Source organism: Blennius ocellaris (assembly GCF_963422515.1).
Source record: "Blennius ocellaris genome assembly, chromosome: 11".
In the NCBI taxonomy this organism is placed as follows: Eukaryota; Metazoa; Chordata; class Actinopteri; order Blenniiformes; family Blenniidae; genus Blennius; species Blennius ocellaris.
The window spans coordinates 6,659,530-6,686,914 of NC_137660.1; the positions used below are offsets into that span (position 1 = coordinate 6,659,530).

General features: G+C 42.0%; 1 protein-coding gene across 1 annotated transcript in view; it reads left to right on the forward strand.

The window, feature by feature from the left end:
- Positions 1–839: 839 nt before the first annotated feature.
- Positions 840–27,385, forward strand: part of tmtc3 (transmembrane O-mannosyltransferase targeting cadherins 3) — a 45,418-nt gene continuing 18,872 nt past the window's right edge. The window contains exons 1-7 of the mRNA XM_080504893.1: positions 840–952; positions 4,084–4,297; positions 6,440–6,658; positions 12,625–12,724; positions 16,126–16,241; positions 18,971–19,143; positions 26,490–26,742. Of these exons, the coding sequence (XP_080361019.1) occupies positions 4,109–4,297; positions 6,440–6,658; positions 12,625–12,724; positions 16,126–16,241; positions 18,971–19,143; positions 26,490–26,742 (1,050 nt within the window). The 5' untranslated portion in view covers positions 840–952; positions 4,084–4,108. The remainder of the gene's footprint in view (positions 953–4,083; positions 4,298–6,439; positions 6,659–12,624; positions 12,725–16,125; positions 16,242–18,970; positions 19,144–26,489; positions 26,743–27,385) is intronic.

Genomic DNA, 27,385 nt, shown 5'->3' on the forward strand with positions numbered 1-27,385 from the left:
GATTGAGTTTGATTACGAGGCTGAAAGGAGTAATATCAGGAATACCACTGAACATGTCAATGGATGAAATCAAAGAAGTCAAAGGAGGGAAAGTTATTGATGCCACCAGGATGTAAAGTGTCAATGTAAAGTGGATGACAGCACCATGATAGTGAAAAAAGACAATTTTGTGGCTTTCATCTGTCATGCCATAAATGTAGCAGTAAACATGACGAAGAAAAGACAATTAAGACAATTGTTAAAGCAGCAGGAAAAATGTTGAACATGATAGAAATTAAAGCGGAAGCAGCGGAAAACATAAATGAGGTGGCTTGATGCATGGTTATACTCATACTCCAGTGGAATGCTAGAACTATGATAACAAATGGACAAGAGCTTAAGTTCCGGAAGGCATAATATAGGCCTGAGGTTGATTTTTGGCAACATGTTTGTTTGCATGTACATTGTGTGTTTTACCCTGAAGCCACAAAGTCGCGTATATAGATATAATAATAGATATAGATATAGATATAGATATAGATATAGATATAGTAATAGATATAGATATAGATATGGTAATAGATATAGATATAATTATAGATATAGATATAGATATAAATATAGATATAGATATAGATATAGATATAGATATAGATATAGATATAGATATAGATAGATATATTGATATATATCCGTTATATATAAGTATATTTATATATCGGCTGCAGCCTCAAATGGTGTGTGGGTGTGAATGTATGTGTGAATATGATATGAGCTATATAAAGCGCTGTAAAGTCTATTTACCATAAAAACTGCGCGGTGACCTCTGACCCGGAAGTTAAAGTCATTCAGACATATGGGAAGCACCCATGGAAAGACGTTCCGTCAACTGTGTCTTCAACGTGTCTGATTTCCTACCAAGGTTTTCATATTTCCCGCAGCCGCTACTGTCTTCTGCCCGGTTATAGACGTGGTAAGAAGAACTCCAAAACATCGCGACGAACCGACTTATCCAGCGTGGACGCCGGTAACTAGCGCGTTAGCATTAGCAGCTAAAGTAGCTTCGTGAGTCGCATCAGCCGGTGTTTCGGATTAAGTGGTTTCCTTGATAACTGGTGACCGACTTCCTTTAGCGTCGGTCGTTGTTGTTGATGTTGTAAACCTGACAGAAATATGTATATGTCCTGGGGAACGTTGTTTGAATGGGTTTACAATAAGGTTCTGAAGTGTCGTACATTTGTGAGTCTTATATTCACGTCTGCCTTCACTCGCAGCAACGACGAACGCTAAAGGAAGTCGGTCATCAGTTCACAGGGAAACCAGTTAATCCAAGACACCGATTATTGTACTGATATAACTTATTTGTGCTTGTCCAAACAATTACTATGAGATGCACCCTTTCAGAAGAGTAGTGATGCCCAATTATTATCGTTGCATGTACTATTTCATATGTCGTACCTTTTCTAGACTGTTGGAGGTTTTCTTTGCATTTGAGCTAACGTTGGTTTAAACTCCTCTATTTATCTTTCATGTTGTCATCGTCAACATTCTGGACAATACGTTCAACACAATCACTGTGGGAGTGTGTGACACTTGGTTACCACCTACTTAAATTGAGTTTCATTTGAGGATGTATGATCATTTTGAGGGAGGCATTGTATTGAATAGTGGGATCTGAAATATGAGCTTGGTGGGGTGAGTTTTAAAGGTCTCACAACTGGCTGAATCTGGTCATTTCACCCCAATCAGTGCGAGCGTTTTAGTTTAGAAAGGAGCACTTCTTTTTATTGAAACCCCAAGTTTTTAATGTACCGGGGCCTGCTTGATGTTATTGATCTAACTGTTCATCGGTGATCAGCCAAGATGTACATTTGTTATCATGAGGGATGAGATGTCTTGCTTGTCCTCTATATGCTTAACCATCGCCTTTAGCATTTACACCTGCCAGGAGAGCAGCATATTAACAAATATCAATGTAGTAATTGTGCAATAGGAAGAAGTTACATTTAACTACATCAAATGAGAGGGACTTATGGTGTAGTAAGTATCGCTGCCACAAATTGTCATGAAAAGGAAGCAAAAATAAACATGTCTGCCCCGAGGCCTCCTACTGGAGGGACATGCCTGCAACACCTCCCTGAGGAGGCGTCTCGGGGGGCATCCGAAACAGATTCCCGAGCCATCTCAGCTGGCTCCTCTCAATGCGGAGGAGCAGCGGCTCTACTCCGAGCTCCTCCCTGGTGACTGAGCTCCTCACCCTATCTCTAAGGGTGACTGAGCTCCTCACCCTATCTCTAAGGGTACGCCCAGCCACCCTACGAGGAAACTCATTTCTGCTGCTAGTATCCGGGATCTCGTTCTTTCGGTCATGACCCATAGCTCATGACCATAGGTGAGGATAGGAACAAAGATTGACGGTAAATCGAGAGCTTCGTATTTTTGCTCAGCTCCTTCTTCACCGTGACGGACCGATACAACTGCAGATGCTGCACTGATCCGCCTGTTGATCTCACGCTCCATCTTCCCCCCACTCGTGAACAAGACCCCGACATACGTGAACCCTTCCACTTGGGACAAGGGCACTCCACCGACCCGAAGGGGGCAGGCCACCTTTTTCTGGTGGAGAACCCTGGCCTCGGATTTAGAGGTGCTGATCCTCATCCCAGCTGCTTCACACTCGGCTGTGAAACGCACCAGTGTACGCTGAAGGTCCTGGTTTGATGAAGCCAACAGAGCCACTGCAAAAAGCAGAGACGAGACCTTGTGGTCCCCAAAATGGACCCCCTCTGGTCCCTGGCTGTGTCTAGAAATTCTGTCCATGTTAGTAATGAACAGAACCGGTGATAAAGGACAGCCCTGCCGGAGGCCAACGTGCACTGGGAACAGGTCCGACTTACTGCCGGCAATGTGAACCAAACTCCTGCTCCGGGAATACAAGGACCGAACAGCCCTTAACAAAGGGCCCCGGACTCCATACTCCCGGAGTACCCCCCACAGGACGTCTCGAGGGACGCGGTCGAACGCCTTCTCCAGATCCACAAAACACATGTGGAATGATTTTGGCAAACTCCCATGAACCCTCGAGCACCTGGTGGAGAGTATAGAGCTGATCCAGTGTTCCACCAGCAGAACGAAAACCGCAGTGTCCTTCTTGGATCTGAGGTTCAACTAACGGCCAGATCCTCCTCTCCAGTACCCTGGAATAGACTTTTCCAGGGAGGCTGAGGGATGCATCAAGACTCTGTGTCCCTATTAGTTTTTTTATGAGATTTAATTTAAATGTATTTTGCAGGGAAAATGCCCCAAGTCTGAAGACCATCCACTTGTTGTTCCTGATGAACCCATTTGTAGTTTTGACAGTTTTGGATCAATCGCTAGTATAGACAGATGGACAAAATGTTCACTGTGCAATATCGGCAACGATGATTCACAAGCCACGGTGTGTCAGAGATGAACTCATGTGTTTAGGATCACACAATGTATGTTTGGTGCAGGGCAAGGCTCGTAAATCCACAGATCTTATTTTTATCAAAGCTAATAAGGAAAAACTGAAGGCTGAATAAAGCTGATCGCAGCATCTCCATGGCAACAGATGCTGATCTCCTTTGACCTGTTTCTTCCCCTGCATCTCCATGGCAACAGACACCTGTTTGAACTTCAGGTTTTTTGAATGTATCTGAAAATGGTGAAACATGAAAAAGCACACAGTATAGCACTCGTCTCACCAACAAGCTGCACAGTTTGATATTTTAACGATTCAGATTGGTTAAAGTTTGTTGGAGAAATAGTGCGGCACGGAAGAAGTCAATAATAATAACACAGTTTGTATCACTAATGTGTGAATGCTAAATTCCAAAATTAAAAATGAGTGTAACACAAATGGCTTAAGTATCACTCTGCAGTATCTCTTGACATTGGAGAAGTTACCTTTCTGTTACTGTGAGGTGCAACTATGACTCACAATCCCATCACTTAATGAAAACTTCAATGAAAATTCCTCTTATCTTCCAAAGAGAAAACGACAGGTCAGGATAGCAGCTGCGAGTTGGAAAGAAAATTTAATGCCGCTTCACTTTCCACCTTTTTATGTTTTCCTCTTCGTAGTGATCAATGACGGCTTTGGTCAGCGATGGCTGTCGTGTCATGGAAGGAGATCGTACTTTTGACTGGACTGGTGGTGGGATGCTACTGGAACAGTCTGTCGTGTGGGTTCGTGTTTGACGACGTCTCAGCGATCCTCGACAACAAGGACTTGCGGCCCACGACCCCCCTCCGAAACCTTTTCCTCAATGACTTCTGGGGAACGCCCATGGCCGAGGTGAGACGCTAAACATCACGGGCTGGGCGATATATATAACATTTTATCAATATCTCCACAATCTTGGGCCAGATCACGATACAGGGTATAGATCTCCATATTTTGCCTCGGCCTGAAATCAACATTTTTGACACATGTAATCACACTACTAGGATGACTCTGTCTACAATAAAACTTTTTTGTTTATACTACATTAATATATGCTAATATTTAACAAGGGGGGAATTGCAGCAAAGAGAATTTTGCCAATGCAGTGTTTTTAAAAGGGCGACATCATGAAATTGTCTTTTTTATTTTTTTCTTCTCTCACTTCAATAAACAACGGTAGAGCGTTCTCTGCAAAACATTAGCAACCAGGCAGATTGTCTTTGTTCAGGTTTGTTTTGTGAATGCAGGCTTTTCAACCATGTGGTGGGTTACCATGGAAGTTATCTCCTTATGTTTTGGGCTACTTTTGTCGTATTGATCTGGGAAGGGATGACGCCAGACTCAATGGCGTCAGTGCCAGTTGCTTCGGCTGCTTGGATGTTGTGGAACCGGCAGGAGATGTTGACATGCAGAGTTTCAGACACTCTTCATTTTCTAGTGGGTGGATTTTAAAATGGTGATATAAATTTGTACATACAACACTGTTGTTTGTTCAACGCTTCCTTCTTGAAGCCAAACAACTGCTGTGCGATGGATCCCTTGCTTTTTCTTTAGAATAAACTTATCTTAGTCCATCTTCTGTGTGTTCACGCGTTCTGTTATCTGCTAGCACCCTGCTATGCAAAGTTGTATGACGTAGTTCTCACAAGAGTACGAGACATCTGTCGGTGCACTCGTTTTGTTTCTGAGAGCCCGCCGGCCGCAGCTAAAACCTATAGGATAGCTTTCTGTCTGTTGGGAATTTCAAGTCAAAAAAAGTTGTGTTTTGGGGTCCGTTTACACAACAACGATGCTTGGAGCCACTGAAACCACAACTTTTTGAAAACTGCTCAGATGGTCTCCTCGCAAACAGTGAAAAATGCAACTTTTCTGAAGCACACCACGGTTGTAGTCAATAGTTTTCCTGCGTATGTAGATGGACAATAACAACAATGTTTTCCTCCAGACTGTGATGCCTATCAGTCCATATTCTCCTGGGTCTTGGCAGGTTTATAGTCGACAGTCTCCGTAACAACAATTCAACTTGTTGTCTGTCCATACAAATCGCCATTGTTAACGTTTACAGCATATTGTTCTCTGCACACACGTGTGAGACTTCACTACAAAACCAAGTGGCACCTACTAGTGGCCCAACATGAAGACGACACTGTCCTTTTACATGGGGATGGATATCGCTTTCAGAACGTTGCTGTGTGAACACACAACATTTCTGAAACATAAACAATCAATTTCACTTCTTTTTGTACCAATCTTACCCTAGGTCTAAATTCAGACTAGGAAAATTCACACTTTAAAGTCTCCTTCAGTGGGAGGTTTGAAGATGGGTGCACATGAAATGAAGCTGCTGACAACAACTATTAACTTCTCCCAGGTGGACCATTTAGACTGTCTGGTGACAATGTTATTATAGGAACTGCATGCAGCTGTTGTTACAGTTCCCCTGAAGTGTTTTGTTTTTATGGTTCTGGAATTGTCCAAGCAGTTCCGTATGGTACGAGAGGCAGAGGATTTATTCTTTGTTCCAATCTTCATAAGCAGCAAATTTTATTTGGTTCCATTCATACCCAGTAGGAAAAACACACATTCTATGGAGGCCGTTATTGTCCATCTCCTGGCGCATGCACAGCAGCAGTGTTTCTGCCGTCTACAAGGAGAACAGCCCAATGTGTTTCGAGAAAGTGGCAATCTTCGGCGACAGCTTCAGCATTTTCAAAAAGTTCCCCCTTGGGCGCCGTTTCCAAAATGTTGCATGGTCACCATTGTTGTGTGAGCAGATGTCCAAAACACAACAAAAAAGTTTAGCGTTTTCATTGCTCTGTGAATGGGACCTGCATGTACGCCCTTGGTTTGAGCCAATCACAGGTCTCATCAAAGATCAAACATTCCGTTGTAGAGTTCTTCCTCTACCTCATGAGAATCTTTCTTGTCAATAAAAACTCAGGGGAATTTCCCTTTCATGCAATGACTTGTATACGCTTCATGTTTCGAATGCAGGAGCGGAGTCATAAATCCTACCGACCCCTGACCGTCCTCACCTTCCGCCTGAACTACCTCTTCAGCGAGCTCACCGCGGCGTCCTACCACCTCCTCAACGTTGTGTTGCACGCCGTGGTGTGCGTGCTCTTCCTGCGTGTGTGCCGATTGTTCCTGGACAAGACCTCCAGCTTGGTGGCTGCGTTGCTGTTCGCTGTGCACCCCATCCACACCGAGGCGGTAAGTCTCGTGCACAATGAAGACCTCACTGAAGGCTCCCATTTTGTTTTGGAGGAGGGTCTGTGGAAGTCGTCAAGAAAACAAAATGTCTTTTGCCCGAAAATGCGTGCTGACGTAAAGCACAATTCTGTTTGAGCCTGACCCGAATGGCCCCGGATGTTCAATCATTCACTATTTTCTTTTTCATTTTGTGAACTATATAGATATCTTTTTTGTATTCGTCCACTCAAGCAACGCATCCTCACAGTCCTCAGTTAAAGACTAATCCTGTAAACGACAGAAAATCGGCACTGGCTGTCATTAATCATCCTGAAACGCACGCAACAGACAAGTCTGTGTGTTTTGTCTCAGCTCAGTGGAGCTTTTCTTAACATAGAAACATGTTAAATAAAGGAGGCCATAATAGCTGTGTTTACTGAACACTGGCTGGGCCATTAAGGAAGCATCACCGCCTTAGCTTTGCTCCAACATGCCCACCAGCTCCTACACCAGGGGTGGCCAACCCTGGTCCTCGAGAGCCGCAGTCCTGCACGTTTTAGATGTCTCCTCACATCAATGCAGCTGACAGCAATTAGTGGCTCCTTGTCAAGCTTTCTGCAGAGCCTCATCATGACAACAGGTGTGTTTGAGCAGGGAAACATCTAAAACACACACACACACACACACACACACACACACACACACACACACACACACACACACACACACACACACACACACACACACACACACACACACACACACACACACACACACACACACACACACACACACACACACACACACACAGAGTTTTAGTGCGGGCTGTGTGGGCTCACTGTGAGATCAAAGCTAAGGTCGTCCCACCCACTCTTCTGGTTGAAAAACACTGGTGTAAATCATATTGCCTTTCAATTATAACACTAAGCAACAAACACTGTAAATTCATCCGGGGAAGACGTGCTCGGTGTCAGATTACACTTCATCCCAACACTGGCTGTGTGCATGTTAATAACTTCTAATGGGATTAAAGAAACACCAGCTACAAGTGCCATGGGCTCCTCTTCAACTCTGCATTATGCCACAGAGTAGCATACATACCTAACCTTCATTAGTAGCAGGAGGATTCTATGTTGTTTTATCAATACTGACTTGATTGGTTTTCCTTTGAGTTATGACCCCAATAAAAACGGTTATCAGGAAAAATGCTACAAAAATGCCTAAAACATTCAAAGAAATATTGGGGGGGAAATGTATTGAACACTCACTTGAAGCAATAATACCTGCTGAAGTGACAGTGGAATTTATTGAGGTGTTCTTCTCTCTACAGATGTGCTATTGCCAAAAGTATTTGCTTAATATGAACTTGAGTGACCTTCCATTCTCAAACCACTGGATGTGGTTTATGCCAGTCCACCCTTTGCAGCTATAACAGCTTCAACTCTTCTAGGATGGCTTTCCACAAGGTTTAAAAGTGTTTTTATGGGTGTTTTTGACAGTTTGTGGGGTCAGACAAGGTCTAGCTCAGAGTCTCTGCTCCAATTCATCCCAACTGTATTCTGTCGCAGTGGACCAGGAGGACAATGTATGAAAAGGCCTTAATGATGTATGGGGGGGGGGGATTGTGACAGAGTTGAGCGTAGAACGGTGCGCTGACGGAAGTGACGTTTTCAAAGTAAAGCTCAACGCAGACTGATGGAAATTTAAATGTACATTTCAAAGTAAAATTTGTAATTCTCTCTTGGCCAAATGCTAGAGGAACGGGTTCCGGTGCGCAGCCAGGTGGCTGGGGACCCATGTTCTAGCAGGTTCAGTCTAGGACTCTGTACAGGCCAGTCGAAGCACACCACCCAGGACTTTATGGACTTTCTTTTTGTGCTGATGAACAGTCATGCTGCAACAGGAAGGGAGCATGAAATTGTTCAAAATCTCTTGGTATGCTGAAGCCCAACTCCCCAGAAATCAGCCCACACCATGGTCACCCCCCCCCCCCACCACCAAACTTTAAACTTGATACAATGCAGTCAGATACATACTGTTCCCCTAGCGTTATTCCAGAGAACACTTCACTGTTCTAGAGTCCAGTGTTGGTGTGCTTCACGCCATTGCATCTGATGCTTTGCATTGCAGTTGGTGATGTGCAGCTTGGATACAGCTGCTCGGTCATAAAAACCCTCCATGAATCAAAAATCATAATCTGGAGATCACATGAAATTTTGAGGTCTGGAGCTTTTGGCCCTGCAGAAAGTTGGCCACCTCTGCTCACTATGTGCCTCAGCGCTGACCCCCCCCCCCCCCCCCCCCCCCCGTGATTTTACGTTTGCAACCAGACGTTTTGGTGGCTGAGTTTCTGTTGTTTACAATGGCTGCCTAGTTTTATCCACTTGTGGCCCTGGAGGTAATGCGAACAATTCATTTTGGATAGCGAAGCAAACACTTTTGGCAATAATGAGCAGAGCATGTTAGAGTAACTTGGGTCCTGTGCTGAAAAAGCGATAAAAAAAAAAAAAAAAAAAAAAATTAAACTTTTAGGATGAAGAGACGGTATCGGGACCTCAGTCCCACATTTATACTGCCAGACTTGTCATAGTCTCCTATTTCTCTATATTTATTTTGGGTCATATTCAACATTTATAGGAGTCTTATCCCATTTTCTTGTCTTAACAATGAATTCTGTCAGTATATTTATATGGATCACAGTGAAATAGAAATTAATATCTGATGGTTCCCATCTTAGTTTACTTTCTGTTTGAAGCTTAACAAAACTTTTTGGATTACACCATTTTTACTTTTTCACTGATACCGCCATCGTCCAGCGTGAAGTACTTTGTCGCCATGTTCAGTCTATTGCTTAAGCTTGATCTTATGTGACTTTATTTGTACTTTTTTTAAGATTAAAAATTGTGTGGCACAAGGCTGGAAAACTGACAAGAGCGCTCAAGGCGAGGGAGACAGCTGATTAACACATCCAAATAATTTATCTCTGATAAAAGAAAAGTGCAGCCCAAAGGGCTTGTAGATAAAAAGAAAAGAACAAGAATTAACATGCTAAACATGAAATACATAAATGATAGCTACGAGTCATAAAAAGACCATCAAAACAGCAGCAATAGAAATAAAAGTGGATCACAGCACTCAGGCTCATATCCGACTAAAATCAATTTCATAAAATTTCAGCTTTTATGTTTTTGACTGATGCTTTTCTTCCGTGAGCTGGTAGTTAGTTCCTAGCCATAGCGGCATCATAAAGTTTAGCAGACAGCGTGAGCAGATGCTTTCGAGCAGGGGTCTCAAACTCCGGGTCCTCGAGGGCCGCGGCCCTGGATGTTTTCCACGTCTCCCTCCCCTCAATGTCCTGATGGTTCATCACCACATTCAGCACAAAGCCAGATAACGAGCTGGGCCGTGTCATGCTTCAAAGCTTGGCAAGCACCAGTATTGGTCCGATGCAACGTTGCCCCCAGAGTGCCTGAGCAATATCCACCATTTGGAGATTCTTTAATAATAAAGACAATGACAAGTCAGGCAGACTATGCAAAATATGATCTGCCAAAATATCAACAGCAGGACACCAGCAACTTAATCACCAGAGACTTTTGGCCCAACAGATTTAGCCTGATGTCACTCATTAGTTTAACTGCTCAGTGGATCCATAGTGCCGAGCCATATAAAGAGTTTTGTGGTTCACATATCAGCAATGCTGTTTGCTTAACATGATTAAAGTATGACTGATACACATTGTAAGGTTAAGCGATCAAAAACATTATATTCAAAGTTTATTGGCGCAAATGCAGCTTTTCCTTGATTTTCCTTCATTTGAATATTGGATCATAGGAGCTGCATTCACGATCTGCTGTGTCTGCGTGACCTGGACTGGCTCCGCCCACACATTCCCATCTTGGGAAGAGGAGGAAGTACTTCCTCTCGTGGTGCCATGTGCCACAGCAGAGCTGCCTGATTGTGGGGGGGTCAAAAGGTGGACCTACCTTGGTTGGGATTGGCCAAACCCCCCGATGACACTATATAGGGTTTGAATTCTGATTGGCTCGCTGGGGCAACACACTTTTTACAAACTGAAACAAGCCAGGGAGAGAGAGGACACACTTTCTTCACCTCTGGGGCAACATTCTCAAGTATGGGGACGATTATTACTGTTGGAAAACCATTAGAAAGGGACTTTTGCGTAATATGACTCTTTCACGGTGAGCTGGAGCGTGAGGCGGCACACGGTGACTTCAGGCCCTACAGTCACCAATACGCGTAGTGCAGTGCGTAGATAAATGCACTGCGCTGCGCTTACTGGTGACTGTAAAGCTGAACGGAGGTGTGAGTAGCGTCGGCACAGAGGCTGTACGAAGGTGGTTTAAGTATAAATGAGAATTTATGGCATTTATTAAGTACTTCTATCGGTACAAGTAGCTAAAGGTTATTACTTGTTCTTGCACTCATCCTTTAAAAAGTGGTGTCGGTGTGTCCCTATTTATAACCAAGAATGTTTTAAAATCAATCATTAAAACCAGCAGCAGCCTAAGAAGATTATTTTATCTTTCATTGGAGATTTTGTTCAAACATGGAATAAGAAGTTTGCAATAAAAATAAAGTTAAAACATATATATATGATTGTAAACATTGTAGCAAGATATATTGAGTCTTCAATTGTGTTGCTGAGGAGGTGTTTAACCATTTGATACTTCAGATTGGACAAAGAAATCAGAACCTCTTCAGATACTTTGTGTTTGATGTATATGTATATGATAAGTTGTCCTATTGGATGACCCGAGAAGTTTTTTTGAACCTTTTCCCTCAGTGTTGATAATTTGAACTTGATCTTATTGGCCGGACTAAAAAAAAAAAGGGCTGTTCTCCAATTAGGACTTGTAATTCATCCGATTCATCACAGCTAAGCCGATGAGCAGACAGGAACCATCCAGAAACAAAGGCAACATTCTGCCTCTCGGAGCAGCGTGCTACAGTTACACAGCGTGCCCCGCTGCGCCAATCCTCCTCATGGTGTCCTCTAATCTATGCAGAGTCTCTCAGACTACTTGAATGGAAACAATTTGCCTCACAAATGAGCCCTTAGAGTTAGTCCAACAAATGCCCTTCATGTTATCGCCGTCTGGAATCTCCCTCTGAACGGATCATTTGTTTTTGAGATATGCCCCGAGCACTGAAGGTCCCTTCATGACCAGCGCGTACAATGAGCCCCTGTGTGCGTCCACTGTGTTGTCCTCAGTGTGTGTGTGTTTTCTCCTGAATGGAGACGTCAGTTGTGTGGGTCTTCTCGTCATATCCTCAAGTATATTGAGATGCAAATGATACTTATGTGCTCCCCAACGATAACTCGAGGCTCTGAAATTGCATCAGTTTGAATGAAGTGGCTGCACGACACTCGTGTTGTTGGTCATCGCAGAAAATTCCTCTTTTTTTTTTTTTTCTATTCTTGTGACAAAACGGTAATATTCCAACATGAAATTGAACTGAATACGCTTTTGTTTTTTTCTCCCTGCGGCTGACAAACGGATTCGTCGAAGGACAGCGCTGGCCTTTTTTCTTTGTATCCCAATTAAAAAAGAAATTGAAGGCCGAAACTCTCTTGTGATACTTGACGTGTTAATAAACAACACTTCATGGAACCACGTGGGGGTCATACGTGGATTTAGGCCATACATGCAAGCCCACAGAGATTGCCGTTCCTTCCCACACGAGGGCAGTCACCGTTTACTCAAGTGACGGCCGCTGCTGTCATACTGTCTTGTGCTGAAGTTTTACGTGAATGGATCCGTTTTCACAGCTGGACTCAGGAGCCAGATTAGATTACAGTGGCTGTCCTGCCGATGTAGACACGTGTGCGATGTGGGTTTTTTTTGGGGGGATATTAATTTCTGTGTTCATTTGTAAGTGTAGTGTTATTGAAGACAGATTTCTTTTCAGAAATCTCCTCTCCACATCAGTGCACATTGACCACTGTAACCTCTCCTCATCAGGTCACCGGTGTGGTTGGCAGAGCTGAACTTCTTTCTTCTATCTTCCTCTTGGCTGCTTTCCTGGCATACACAAAGTCCACTAGTGCGAACCACTCCATTGGTAAGTTTGAGGAAGTGTTTGCTATTAATCACTTGGACTGTGGCAACGCATAAATGTTTGTCTCCATTGCCTTGACAATATCCCTCCTTCCCACTTCATTAATGTATTTAACCATTGGGAAAAAAAGTTTCTTCTGGGGGAATAATGACACTTACAGCGGCAATATTTGTGCTTTGATCTCTAAGTGCCACATAAATTAAGTTATCACTCCCAGAGGTCCAAGTTTTAACAGATTGTTTCCTCCACAAAGTTAAACGAGAGTTATGGCTGAGAATTTAAAAAAAACAAAGACAAACTGTAAGTGTCAACGTTTATACATTCATTTGGAGCGTTTCAGCCTGAAATGCAGTGACTGGAGACAAAGACTGTCGTTGAAAAGAAACATTCTTTGGCCACGCAGCAAACCACTCTTAAGGATGAATTTACCTTTATCGGTCTAAGCCCTCCCCTGAATGCAAAATGAACCAATAGCATTTAACTACCAACTGCTCAGACTCGAACAAACATTCTCTACTCCGTAGAGAAGTATTGTTCATTTTTTGTTTTCTAGGCTATTTACAATCTAGTCGTATAATATGAATCACATAATGCGAGCAGCGATGAGCTTCCGTAAGCTAGCCACTTAGCATACCCGATGAACACTGATGTGAGAAATGTTTTCAGAAATAATTTTCTTCATAACTGCTGTAATAATAATAAGAGAAAGTTTGTGGCGTTGGTCTGGTTTTAACCACAGGAGCTGATGGGCCTCGGTGATGCGTTCAGTCGGATCGCGTAACTCTTGATCTGTGCTACATGCTAACAAGCTGCAGGGCTTACCCAGTAGCGAGGCTACATGCTAAACATGATTGAAATATGACTGATACACTCATTAGTTCTCAAAAAAGTTGTGTGTTCCGTTCAGTGACTACAAGCAGCGTTGTTGTGTAATCAGAGACCCAAAACACAATGAAAGTTTTGCGTTTTCACTTGAAATTGTGGCAGTGCAGATGGGCCCTCAGTGGTAATAATGTTGTGGGTCGTTTATGTGCGTGTGCACAGCAGCATCGCCAAGGTGACTGCCGTAAACAACAGTCCTAGAAAGCCTATGTTTCTTACAGTTGCTCTGTCGGTGAGAAGCCAAAACACAGATGGTGTCATGGAAATTAAAAGACCAATAAAAATGGACCAGAACAGTGAAATGGAACATTACATAATTTGCCAAAAATGTAGATCAAATAAGTGGTGTTTTTTTGTCCTTCCTCCCATGATTCCTAAAAAGGATGAAAAGATAAATATACAATTATATGCTTTGAGTGATGTATTGCCATTTTAGCAAAGCAACAGCAGAAACTTTAGCAAGTACTGAATGTCTACAGCTTGGAGTCGCATATTAATATGAAGCATTTACCACTCGGGCGGATCTCGGAGCTCAGAGTTGTCCGTCTCCAACTATATTTAAGCTGTCAGGACTGTGGGCCATCCTGCACAGTAAGGTTGCCAAACCTGGCTTGAGACAGGATGCATTTTTGCAGAATGCATTATGCATTTTTATTTCATGGTCAGACCAAGTTGCACTGCATTACTATTCATACACCCAGATATCATAAAAGAATGTTAAAAAAATGGAAATGACCATGCATGCATACCAAAAATCCCTTAATGAGCTGGGTTAGAATGCAGGAAAACTAACTCCAAATAATGTGGTATTTGAGAAGGTCTGTGTCAGGATTGTGGACCTTCTCATTGAAGGTCAAAGGTCAACACCATAGCAGAAAGTATTGTTTTTTATTTTAACTGGCTACACTTTCAATTTAAATTAAATTGAGCAACTCTTGTCTTAATATAATGAAGATAATGTCATGAAGTTCATACCTATAATAGATCAGTTTTAGTTTTTTTTTTTCCCCCTCAATTTTTGCAAATCGACTGCATCCCGTGCAGTCAAGGCAATGCACCGTGGCCACATTAGACAAGTGGGTTTTACACAGATCTCGAAGGAGGCGTTTGAGAAGATTAGCTCAGAAACTCATTTATGTGCCTAAAACTGCATGAGTTACTGTCACAAACCTGTTTCACCTTGGCATGGAAGGACGGATGGAGTTGATTCCCATGTCGGAAGTTGTTAATTTGGTCTTTTATCCATGCAAATGTTGCTCCACCTGTGAATCGAAGTCATTTGAAAGCTTTTTCGATGGATTCTGAGACGTGAAACAAGCTTTGTGTGCGTTTGCTGTCAAACATAAAGACCGGTGGGTCAAAGCCCGCCCGAAAGAGATTCCAATACAAACCTCCAAAGAAATTATGAAAATTTTAAAGACTACATTGATTTTTCATTTCTTAAGATTAGCAAGTTTGCTAAATAGCAAACCCAACACTGGCCTGAGCAGAGGTATTAGCATGAAAACGTAGCATGTCGCAAGCAAACAGGGTTCCAAAATCGTGGGAATTTTCAAAGTTGGAAACTTTCCATTGAAATAAACAGGAATATGTAGTTAGGGAACATTTAATTTCACATCCTCCTGACTAAAAAAACAACAACAAAAAAAACCAGATTTCATGTAAGTACATATCATTCCTCAATCACATGCACATAGCACACAGCTTACTGCAGGGATGTTGAGACCACGCCCCCTACATGCACTCTACAATCCTCCACCTCCACACTTTAGAGCCCAGAGCACTCTTGAGCCTGTGGACTCCACAAAAGTAAAGTAAGTCTTAATTTCATTATGTGGTAATATATTTAACAAATTTGATTTAGTACTAATGTTTAACTCACAGATATCTGATGTAAATGTTTAGTGGTGTTAAATCTAATCATTTTGACGATGCATCGCCAAGCAATTCTGCATTGATGCAGTGACAAATACATAATCCATTATAACTAAGATTTCCAAAATTTTCCAGCTTAACTTCCCATGGAAATTGATTTTGAAACGTTTCAGACATTTACTGTAATGTTTTTTTTTTTTTTGTTTTTTTTATCCCTTTGCAACCCAAGCAAAATAGCATTAATCTCAAAGTCACTGTACTCTGCAACATAAGGTTTGATTAAAATTGGTTTTATGTTAAGATCGGTCATTTTCCATAGTAATTGTATTGGGTTGTTTTTTTTTCTTTCAAAATATTGACATTTTTATCACATATATTCTACACCACCTCAAAGAAAAACTTTATAATTAAACTTTAAAGGTTTTTTTTTTTTTTTACATTTTAAAGGGGCACTATTTTACTGGTCTGCCACAATCAAGATGTACTTGGGGTGTATGGGGCCCCTGAACTAGAATGTGTTTGACACTCCTGCCTTATGTGTATATGACGTGACCGGATCATATATGATGAATGCACCACTGACTGCACTGTGCTGTACGCAGGTTTTTATGCATTTGTTGCTTAATTTCCCCTTTAATCTTTTCCAGTTTGGGCGCCCATTGCTCTGACGGTAGTTCTCGTGGCTGCAGCCACGCTGTGCAAGGAGCAGGGGATCACCGTCATTGGCATCTGCTGTGTTCATGAAGTGTTTGTGGCACAGGGGGTAAGAGTCCAAGACCCACTCGCTGTCTGGCCCGTACACAATGGGCCAAAACAGGACCGTCACTGTCAACCATAAGCTTTTCCTTTAGGATTTGGCCTTTTTTTTTTGTTATTAGACATAATGCAGTGACTTCTAATTAACTGAAATCCTGTATCTGATCGAAATTAGCACGTGTTACTATGCAAATCTTCTACAAAACAGTAATCGCATTACACGTTTAAGTTGATTAAAAAAAACATTTGTACTTTGGTGTAACTTTCATCACAGACTGCAGGTTGGAGAAAACTACTTTCTCGGCCAGAAATACATTCTCATCTCCCACCCATGGAGTGTTTTCAGAGAGCCCTGCTACATGCTAAAGAGTGTCGGGGCTGACACCAGTGATGCTACATGCTAACCGTGTTTAAAACATGACTCATTAACGGTGAGCTTGAGCGCATGGCGGCACACAGCGAGCTCGGTCTGCAGTCTACATGCTTTACGGCATTTATCAAATACTCATATCGATACTCAGGACTCAGCAACTAGTCAAAGGTTAGTACTCGTGCTTATTCTCATTCTTTAAAAATGTGGTATCAGTGCATCTGTATTTCAGACGTATTCACCGCCAAGTCACTGTGATTTATGGCCGCCACAGACTAAAGCTTGCAATTGTTGGAGAATCTTGACGAAATCTTTGGTCGTGGTTGTAAATGGGTGGTCGTACATTGAACCGTGAGCCTGGGTCATGGACGACCGACATAAACCTGCAATCAATATAAGACTGTGCTGGATTTTTGGGGTGATCGTAACTGCTGCTGCGACCTGGGGCCTGTGTTTCTCATTTACATGCAGTGGGTTTTGTTGGAAAATGAAAGTCCACAACAGTAAATGCTATTGTAAAATGCTAGTAGATGCTAACAAGCACTTAGGTCAAACTCCCTTCACAAAGTTAGCTTCCCAAGTTGGTCTCTCTTTTTGAGTGCCGACCGCATCCAAATTCCCCTCCTACTCCTCCTTTTTTGGGGGGGATTTCTTTCCAAACACATAAATGCTACAGCGGCGAGGGCCAAGTTTATGTTTATGTGTAGTGCATTTTATTATTACGTGTTCACGTATTGTGCAATCGAGTAGCCTTGAGCAACCACGTTGACTCGCGTTGTGGTTGTCTGCGTACAGCAAACTTCATGTCGGGGCGTCGTTTATGTCGTACAGTATGGCGGGCTGTGACCATCTGCAGGAACTTTTTCGACCAAGTGGCTTCGGTAACACCTCTGAAAACCATTGTCTGTTAACAGTCTGGTCTCAGCCGGGATAAGACGAAAGCAGGTATCAGGCTCATTAATTCAATCTCAGGTCCAGCTTCTGTCTTTGTTTGGAGCTCGTGCTGCTTGTTTACTAAAAGCCCCGTCTCTTCTAAATTGGCGTCACTTTCCCAGTGGTGTGTCTGTGTTTTCAGACGTGGGTATACTCAAACATGTAAGTGACATGCCACACGTAAAAAAACGAACAAATAAAAATGTAAATCCAGGGGCAGCTGGTGATACATTTCTTAGGTGGGTCTCTTCATTATTCTTCAATTTCAGCCAATGTTAATTCATTTAAATACAGTGCGTCTATAAATAACATTACAACAATCTTGCCCTTTTTTTATATTGAGAGCCTTTCAGCGATGAAAGTTATTGTACTTTTAAACAGTGAGTGAATAGGGAGCACTTATTAAGATTCTTTTATTAACGTACTTGTAAACAAAAACAAGCAGATGCTTCATTAAGTCCCTTTTAAATTAATGTGTTTTGGGGCTGGTTTACTGGAAATGATAGTCAGAGTTGAGGGGAAACAAAAAGTTCATCAGGTATATATTCAAACAACACATCAATCCATATTTCAAAGCATTTTAGATTTCTTTGAAGGAAACCCTCAAAAAAAAAATTAGCAAAATAAACAGAGCTTTTTTTTAAGCTCTTAGAGTTTGAATATGAACTCATCTAAACATGTTTATATATTGACAAACTTGGACACAGCGTTTGCAAAATTCTGAACACATTTCTCTTTGTGTGCATTTAAAAATAACTAAACTGTAGAAAGTTGAACCTGACCTGCAGCTTTTCAGCCAGATTTCTTCTTTCAAACAGTGAATTAGCAGAGAAGTGACAGTAAATAATCAGAGACTCACCACTTGTCTTCATCTCAACATCTCATGGAAACATGCGAGAACAAACCAGAAGTGACTTTAAGCCAATCACTGAGCAGGTCTGGTGTTGGGCCATTGAGAAGTCTCCTGCCGAAATAAAGCTATGATATGATGCTGATTGGTTTAAGTTCATGTCAGTCACTCTGGTGTTGCTCAGTAATTGGTCAGATCAAAATAAACCCCGCCTCCTTGGGGTGGCGTTCTGCAGTGCCCCAGGCAGCGCACACACACACACACACACACACCAACCAACCATGCACTTTTATTGAAGATTATCTCTCGAAAATGAAGCGAATACAGTTCAGGGCCCATTGTGAGTTTGTTGTCAAACAGATTTCGACAATATTACAGTTTATTAGTATAATTTATTCATTTATTTATTTTATCTTAAGCCTTGTTTGTTTTATCAATTTCAACACAATACATGTATCATAACATCCATTAGGCATAATGTATTGCCTCTTGGACTATTTTCAATTGGCAAAAGGTTCAAAGGAAGAAGAAGAAAAAATAACAGACTCTGTATGTTGAAGTGACTTTTCCTCTCTGCCCTCAGTTCACGTTACCCATGCTGCTGAATACACTGCGCCAGGTCCTGCAGGGGAAAGACGGCTTTCCATACGCTGTCCTGCAGACTCTGCTCAAGCTGATTGTCCTCGTCATCAGCACGCTGCTGCTCGTCATCGTCAGGGTGCAGGTCATCCAGTCGCAGCTGCCCGTCTTCACTCGGTAGGAATGTCTTTCAAACAACGAGGGTCCTGCTTTAAAGTCATCGAGCAAATCATGGTTGGATTATATCAATCAACCACATCAAAAGCTTTTATCTCACAGTGGTTACTTTTGTCAGTTGCATTGTGGGTAAATCTCAGTAGTTGTTAGTGAGCGTTGCTCCACAGCTGTTGCACTTCGTCGAAAGGAATAGACATAAGCACACACACTGGAGGCCACTGCAGGTCGTGATTTACATGTCGATGGGTTTCGGGATTACATAAACACATTACACTACTTTGGTTCCTTTATTTACTTGTGATTATGTAATGGTTTACATAAGGTCTGTATTTAATGAAAGTAGAAGATCTTCCCATGGTTTCTGACCGCTCTCAGCTGATGGAGGAGCGAAAAAAGCTGGTGCTTGTTTAGTAGAACATGGAGAGCCCTTTCTGACATAAACATATCAGTATGAAATCAACACGGCTTTAATTCCTTCATTTGAGGCGCTAAAAGCCCTCAGTAGAGGAAGGTTAAAGGCTAAAACCACACCGCAGTGAAATATAAAGTTGGAAAAAACTATATACATTCACATTAACTATATGTTTTTGGGTACTTTTGTCAATATTATTTCTACTCTTGAATTTCACTCAAGCTGAAGTATGGATTTCACCATTTAATCTATGTTACTACTTCTAAAAACCTACATTTGCAGAGTTAATTCACGTCATCTTTGTCTTCTTTCTCTGATTGGTTCATTTTCAATCCTGTATATCTTGCTGACTCGGCATTTTCATCTCCACTGTGTTTTAGACGGTGCCACCGTCTCCAAGTTAAACATCATTGTAGGTCTCGGCCCTGTCACTCGTCTCCAACCTGTAAAACTGTCGTCTACACCTCTTTTGTGTTTCAACCACTGGGCCGCGAGGTCTAGTCAGGTGTGCCGTGGGAGTCAGTCTGGTTAATCACCACCACCTGCGGCTGCTCCCATCTTGTATCAAAGTACTGTGTCGGTGACAGTGATGGAGAAGTTTTGGAAAAGGGAGGATTTGAACTCCGACCTAGACATGTTGGTGTTGGACCAACTAGACCGTCAGGTCCAGGTTTCAATAAAAAAAAGAAATTGGGAAATGCTTTTTTTCTGTATTTATTTGATTCCTGTTGATAAAGCATTGATGAGAATGACTTTATATTGTTAATAGAGGCTACAGAGTTTAAAATGTTACCATTTTTGGGTGGTGGTGTGCCTCCGGATTTTTCCAAAGAAAAAAGTGTGCCTTGGCTCAAAAAAGGTTGAAAAACACTGATTTATACGTTGCTCTGTGTGGTTGACCTCAGACACTTTAACTGTCTTACCTCTTCATTCTTCATTCTACCAGCTGCCGCCTCCTCCCCCTCCTCCTCCTCCTCCTCCTCCTCCTCCTCCTCCTCCTCCTCCCCCTCCTCCTCCTCCTCCTCCTCCTTGACACAATGTGTTCTGTCTCGTCTCCACTGTCGTTTGTCACGGAGTAGATCCTTAATTTGAAATAATATTCAAATATTTTGAACATCATTTTTTTTTGTATTACCATTAGCTTTTTGTTATAATGCTGCATGGAATGTTTATGTCCTTTGTCTGAGAAATGTGCCTGTTATTTACGATAAGGGTCAGTCTATGATGGAGAGGCATTTGACAAATTGCACCGTCGGGTTGACAGAACACCATAAAGTAGATCATTAGTCTTCAGCAGCGCCTTCAACTTTCCAATAAATCTCCCCACTGATCAGCAGGAGCTCAGTGGCTCTCGTCTCTTGTTGTTTTAGTGCCATTTTTCCTGAATTTTCCTCAGTCTCGTCAGGCCCGACTGTGTTCTTATTGGTATTTTGCTGATCATCTGACCCATTTGTCTAAACATCGCAATGACGTCCTTGCCAACATTCCTGAAATCTGTTTGTTCATCCCCAAGCATCAAAATTATGGAGCATATGTTCACTTGTTGCTCAATATGATCCACCTACTTACAAGTGTCATGATGTGTTCTCGTCATCGATGGATAGTCTTTTTTATTTTTCCCACAATGGACACATTTTCATTGTTCAGCAGCCAGTTGATGGTAATTAAAACAATATAAACATGATTACTATGATTCAGATAAAAAAAACAGGCTGCAACCTCGCAGCGCTATCTGATTTCTTTTTTTTTAATGTGATTTACTTCACTTATCAATCATCACAGTGCAACAGCTGATGTGTATATATACGTATTGCTTAGTGTCGTGGCATGATCATTGGATTACTACCATCATATTTTCTCACTTGGATACTACATTTAAAAAAGAAAATACAAAAAAACAACCACTCGTATACCTCAGTAATGCTTTACTTAAACAACATGACAAAATCTTAAGGAAGAGCATAATTGAATTTAAAGCAACCCGCTCTACTACCTCAAAGGTTGATATGTGAGAAATACTGAATTCCTTCAAATAGAGCACAAGTTCGTTGAGACTAAATATATTTGCAAAAAACACTCATTTATTGGGAAACATGCAATCAAACCTTTGATTCATTATGGTCAAACTAGGTTTTGGCTCTGCAATAATGTGGAAACATTCTAAGTGAGCAGACTTATTTTTATGCTTGACTGCATGATAGTCACCAGCCAACAACAACATCAGTTGTAAATGCAGAGAGAGTTGCAGGCTGGAGCGATAGATTTATGATTTGGGCCCCGTAAATGAACATAATATCCAAAATGTTGCTGTGTAAAAGCAATTCTTTCCTGAAACAAAACACAAAAAAATAGTTTTCGCCTTGTTGTGTAAACACGGCAAAGGCCTCTAAATAAGAAACATAATTGGTGATGAATTCACTCTAGATTCCAACGGCCAATAACAAGAATGTCTGAATTTAAAAACTCTAAAACACGAATTGAATGGGAGCGGCTCTGCTTTCCTTGGATATTCCAATCCTACTTTATGTTTTCGTGTCTGATCAGCTGGTGGCCGGGCACATGGCACCCTGCCTGCAAGGTTTTAGCCAAATATTTTCATTCGCCTTGAATCAAAGCTCAATGTTGCTGTGAATTCCCCAAAACATGTTTTTGTTGCCCTCACCGTTGCCAAGATTTTCGACCCTAATTTTTCACACTGATGTAGAGGAGTGTTATCCAACAGCGTTTTTCTTTCCATCTCCAATCTGTGTGTCCTTTCTGCTCCAAATGCTCCCAGTCTGGACTGATGAACGTGTGCAATGTTACTGTTCAGATGACCTCAGTGACCACTCTGTACCAACGCAAGACCAAATGTCAATAGTTCCACTGGATTAAGTATTTATTCAGTCAAAACTCTGGAATTGTTTGCACGGGATTCAACCTAATGGCATTTGAGCGAAGATAAAATTCCAGACAATTAGCCCAGACGGCCTAATCCTCCAGTCGTAATCCTAAAGCTGTCTCCAGATTGTCTGAGCGAATTTCTCTGTTCGAGCCATAACAACGTTGCCTATTTTGATTATCACCCCGCCGGCGGCGCGCAGCTTCCACTGACGTTTGGACGACATACCATGCCGGAGAGGCTAAGATTCACGTCCAGGATGGAGGCGCCGCCTTGGAAAGAAAGATTCATCACAAGTTAGGAACGTGGGGGAAGACAAAATATGTTCAACGTCACTGCAGGATTAGCGTGCCTCAAATGTTATCGTCGCAGAAGATTCTGCAACGTGCTGCACCTCCATATGGACAATTTTTGCTAATATTGCAATATTTCTACTCGGAGTTCATATTCGGATTTATTTCCATTCCAATAAAAAGTATTTAAATTTCCACTTTTCTTTAGTTGCCTTAAGATGCATCGCTGCATGCATGCCTTCCGATTGTTTGTGGCCAATGTGAGTTCTCTGTCATTGACTTCTGAAGAATAGAAAACACAAATAGGCTGTACATTGAAGGGTTTTTCCCTCGTTTTGTTTTTTGAAAAACAAAGTGCACTTTGTCAGCCCGGCAGTCTGAGGGCATTTTCAATCAAAAAGACAGCACAGAGAGATGTTATCTTCCTCTCAGTATAGCTGGGATTACAAATACTATGAGGGACTTTGTAGAATCACCACAATACAAACTGACTCAAAGGGTGTCCGATGTCGGATTATCTAGAAAAAAATGTAAACATTGAGAAGCATGGTGTGTCTCACTGAACTAAATGCATAACATTCACTCAAACAGTCAAAATACGTCTCATTGTTGACTTTGTCAACATCCATGGTGGATCTATGGTTTGGTCTTCGGTGCTCACTTCAATACAAAGATTTGAATCTATTTCATAAATTTTTTTGATGAAAGAGACCAGTCTGACATTTATTAAGGTCTGAACGTAGACAAGCTTTGTACGAGAAGCGCAAGTTATTAACCAGACTGCATATGATCCAAACCTCGCCTCCTTTATTTTAATTTGAAAAAATTAAGGTTTTATCTTTTTCTGTATCTTTTTCTCCGGGAAGAAGAAAAATCAAAGTGGTTTTGAAGTTTGTGACTGACTCGTGGTTGTAAAAGTCACTTCCAGTTGAATTCACATTTTTACTTAGAACTTCTGTCCGAGTCTCACACAAGATTTTAAGGGAAAACGCAATTTTTTTTTATTACATTTTTGTTTTGCGTTGACACAGAAATGGTAGACATTCTGGAAACAGTGTAGTTGGCATGTTGGGCCAGTTCAAGTTCAACTTAAAAAAAAAAAAAAAAAAAGTGCCAGGAGAATATTGTCTGGGAGTCAGGACACTCTGAAGGAAATGTTGTATTTGTCCAGCTGCTGGTGTCTGTGCTGAACAACTAATTACTACAGCTGTGGTGCACATGCACAGTAAAAAGTTGAAAGCATTAAAAAGTAAAAAGCATTAAAAAGTTGCGCTTACACAGAGACGGAGTCGGATGACCCCCGAAACACAACGGAAGTTTTCCATCTTCACTTACGACACACAACACTCCCGGGACTCTACCGCCAGCACACGCACAAGTATTTACATAATGAACTTGTAAAAAGACTCTGTTTCCTCCACTATTGATCAAACTGGAGGGCTCAAGCCCTGGTCTCGCACCTCCTGAACAGCGGTTGTATAAGGTTCTAACAAAGTACAAACACAAATCCTACACACCGTTTTAATTGCAAGACCACGGGCCTTTTCAAAATATGTTTTGCACCAACAAATAAAAGCAAGAGCTGTTTGGTGTGAACAGTCGGCTTGTTTTGTCCAGACTAAAACAACATTGTAGGAGACTCTCCTGTGAACCATAGATGAGCAAATGAATCCTGCCTGGTCCAATCAGCCAGTGACTGGACTAACTGTTGTCATTGTTCAGCCCTGAACCCTGCATCACATCAAAAGCACCCAGTAGATAATCAGAGGACATCTCTTTAAAAGTCTTACCCGCCGGCCTGTATCGGGGAGTTTTTACAAAGAACTAGTACTCCATGCAGTACCAGACCCAATACCCAATTATCTCTCGGCATCGGCGCATCCCTGCCAGCGGTCAATTTCTACATACTAGGAAATTGTTGGTTTTGAATTTCCTCTAAAATTCTCCTCAATGTTTTGCAGGCCTGTGATCTTATTCATAAATATTTGTGAGCTCTTCAGAGATTTCTTTGAATGAATGATTAATAACAGTCACCTTTTTTTGTGGTTACTGTATAATTCTGTCTTCCATGTGACTTTCATTCTTTTAAAGTCTTACATTTTGCAAGTTTTACGAGTTCTACTTCGAGCTCCTCTCTAACCTTTATATCGTTGTTGGTTACATTTTGACACCAGGGAACAAAGGGTGTTCCGCCATGGAAGAAATAAGCAGTTGTCATCAAACCATAACAGAGCCTCTCCGTTTTCAGATGGACTCATTCACTTTTGAGATTGAACAATGATTATGCAAGTTGCAGCTTTGTCATTCCAGATGGAAGTTCTCAGTCCCCCAGATGGAAAACCAAATGCTCGAGAAGTAGCTTTGTTCCTGCTATTACTGAACAAATGTCTCATACGTGGCAGGTTCCTTCACACATGTTTCAGAACACTCATTTATTCATTCAAATGTTGAACTTGAATAACTGCTCCAACGGATACGGTCGCCTCACTAAAGACTTGGCACGGTGCACAACTCAATGTTTCCTGTCGCCCCTTATAAAACAGTTATCTGGAACAGGGATGTCAAACATAAGACCCGTGGACCAAAACCGGCCCGCAACAGGCTCCAATCCGGCCAAACCATAATGCAAATTGTATGAATTTCAAAGATAACATTGTTTTTGGGGGATTTTTTTTTTTTTTTTTTACGTATTTACTGAGAGTTGCGGACACGACACCCAAGCTGAGATATCAGTGACGACGCCACGAAAGCTAGTGAACTAGCATTAGTCCTCAAAGCTGTGCTGCCAGGGCGAGTTTGCAAAAACATGCGTAATGTGGCAGCAGCAGGAGAAGCTTTTTGGACATTTCACTGTGTTTTGCACCACATTGCTTCATTAAAATTGGCTTTACGTTGAGATTGTAGTCAATTTCTGTAGCAATTGTTTGCTTTTGCAAAAATATCGGCGTTTCCATCGTGGCTCCTGTGTCGGAATAGGAAAGGACTTACCTGCTGTGTTTGAGTTCTCATTGTTACATTTTATGCAATGTGGTTTCGCAAGTATTTTCACATAGCATAACTAAAGTTAAAATTGATATCTGCAGTATTGTCTTAATTTTTATGTCAAGAGGGTTTTGCGGCTCCCAGTGTTTCTGTTCAGTAGGAAACGTGTCCAAATGGCTCTTTGACCGTTGAAGGTTGACGGGCCCGTGGTCAAGACAAAGAAAAGTCGAGGATGCTGCTCATCTTAAGTCACCTTTAATGTCCTGTTCCGCTTCCTGCTGGAAGCAGCCACAGCACAGAAAAAGAGGCTCTTTCATCTCACCACCAGGCCAAAACAATTTGTCTATGAGGCGCAATGCCCTGCAAGGATTTGGTCACAGTGTAGTAAGCCTTGGCTGTTGAAACTGGAACAGAAGCTGCGCTGTGATTTTTATGTATCAATAGATTAGCTTGTTTGAAAGAAGTCAGGGTCGAGGAGAAGTTATCGGCCATTATCAACTGCATGATTGAATTGATGGGAATTAGAAATGTTGCCTACATGCCAGGGACAGCAGTACATTTGTTTCCCTCTAATTTAAAAAAAGAAAAAAGATGGCTATATTTAGTGCGCCAGCGAATAGGAACTCTAAATCTCCCTTTTCATTTTGGAGATGGGGGTTTGTCCAAATTTGCCGTTCGCTAGAGCTGAACATAAAAGTCATTACATACAGTTGCTGCTGTGTTCAAATATTACAGTGTTCAGATTGTTTCATGCTTCCTTGTCTCTGCTCCGTTGTAGATTTGATAATCCCGCAGCAGTCGGCCCCACTCCCACCAGGCAGCTGACCTTCAACTACCTGCTCCCCGTGAATGCTTGGCTGCTGCTGAACCCCTCCGAGCTCTGCTGCGACTGGACCATGGGCACCATCCCTCTGGTGGAGTCACTGCTGGACCCCAGGAACCTGGCCACGCTGCTCTTCTACACATTCCTGGGCCTGCTCACGTACCACAGCCTGCGCTACAGACACAGCTCTGCCAGAACTGTCATCATGGTGAGGGGATGCTTTGGTTCAGTTATTTACCAACCGCTCTTCCAGTTTTGTTTTCGAGTGTGGTCCCAATCTCCGAAAAACACGCACGTTTTTTTGACGAGAGACCTGAGAAAATATGGAGCTCACCAAGCAACGCTATTATTGCCGACCTGAAGTAACAGTAGCGGAGGCTAACCCTTTTAGCTATGGACTTACTGCTTATTTACTTATTTTAAATATTAATTTAAGATGTTTTATATTTCTTTCATTCAAAGCTTAGTACTTTTTTGATTTTATATATTTTCAAACAGTTTTTATTTAAAAATATACACTTGTGACTGCTCCCCCGCACACCACAAGAGGGAGCTCCAACTGTGGTGTGTGTGCGCGACTAAAGGAACTGAATCAATTCAAGGCAGGCGGTTGTGGTCTGCACTGAGGGCCCGGCGGAAGGTTAATGGAGATCGTAGGCGTTTAAAATCCTAGTTTATAATGATTCAAGCTATCGATGTCAATTATAAGGCCCATGGGCTAAAACCAGCTCACAAGAGGCTCCAACCCAGCCCAGGAAACAATTCTGCAAACCGTTTTATTAACACAACACTGAAACCCAAGCTGAGATTTGAGTGATTCTGCCATGAAAGATGGCAAACTGACATTGGCC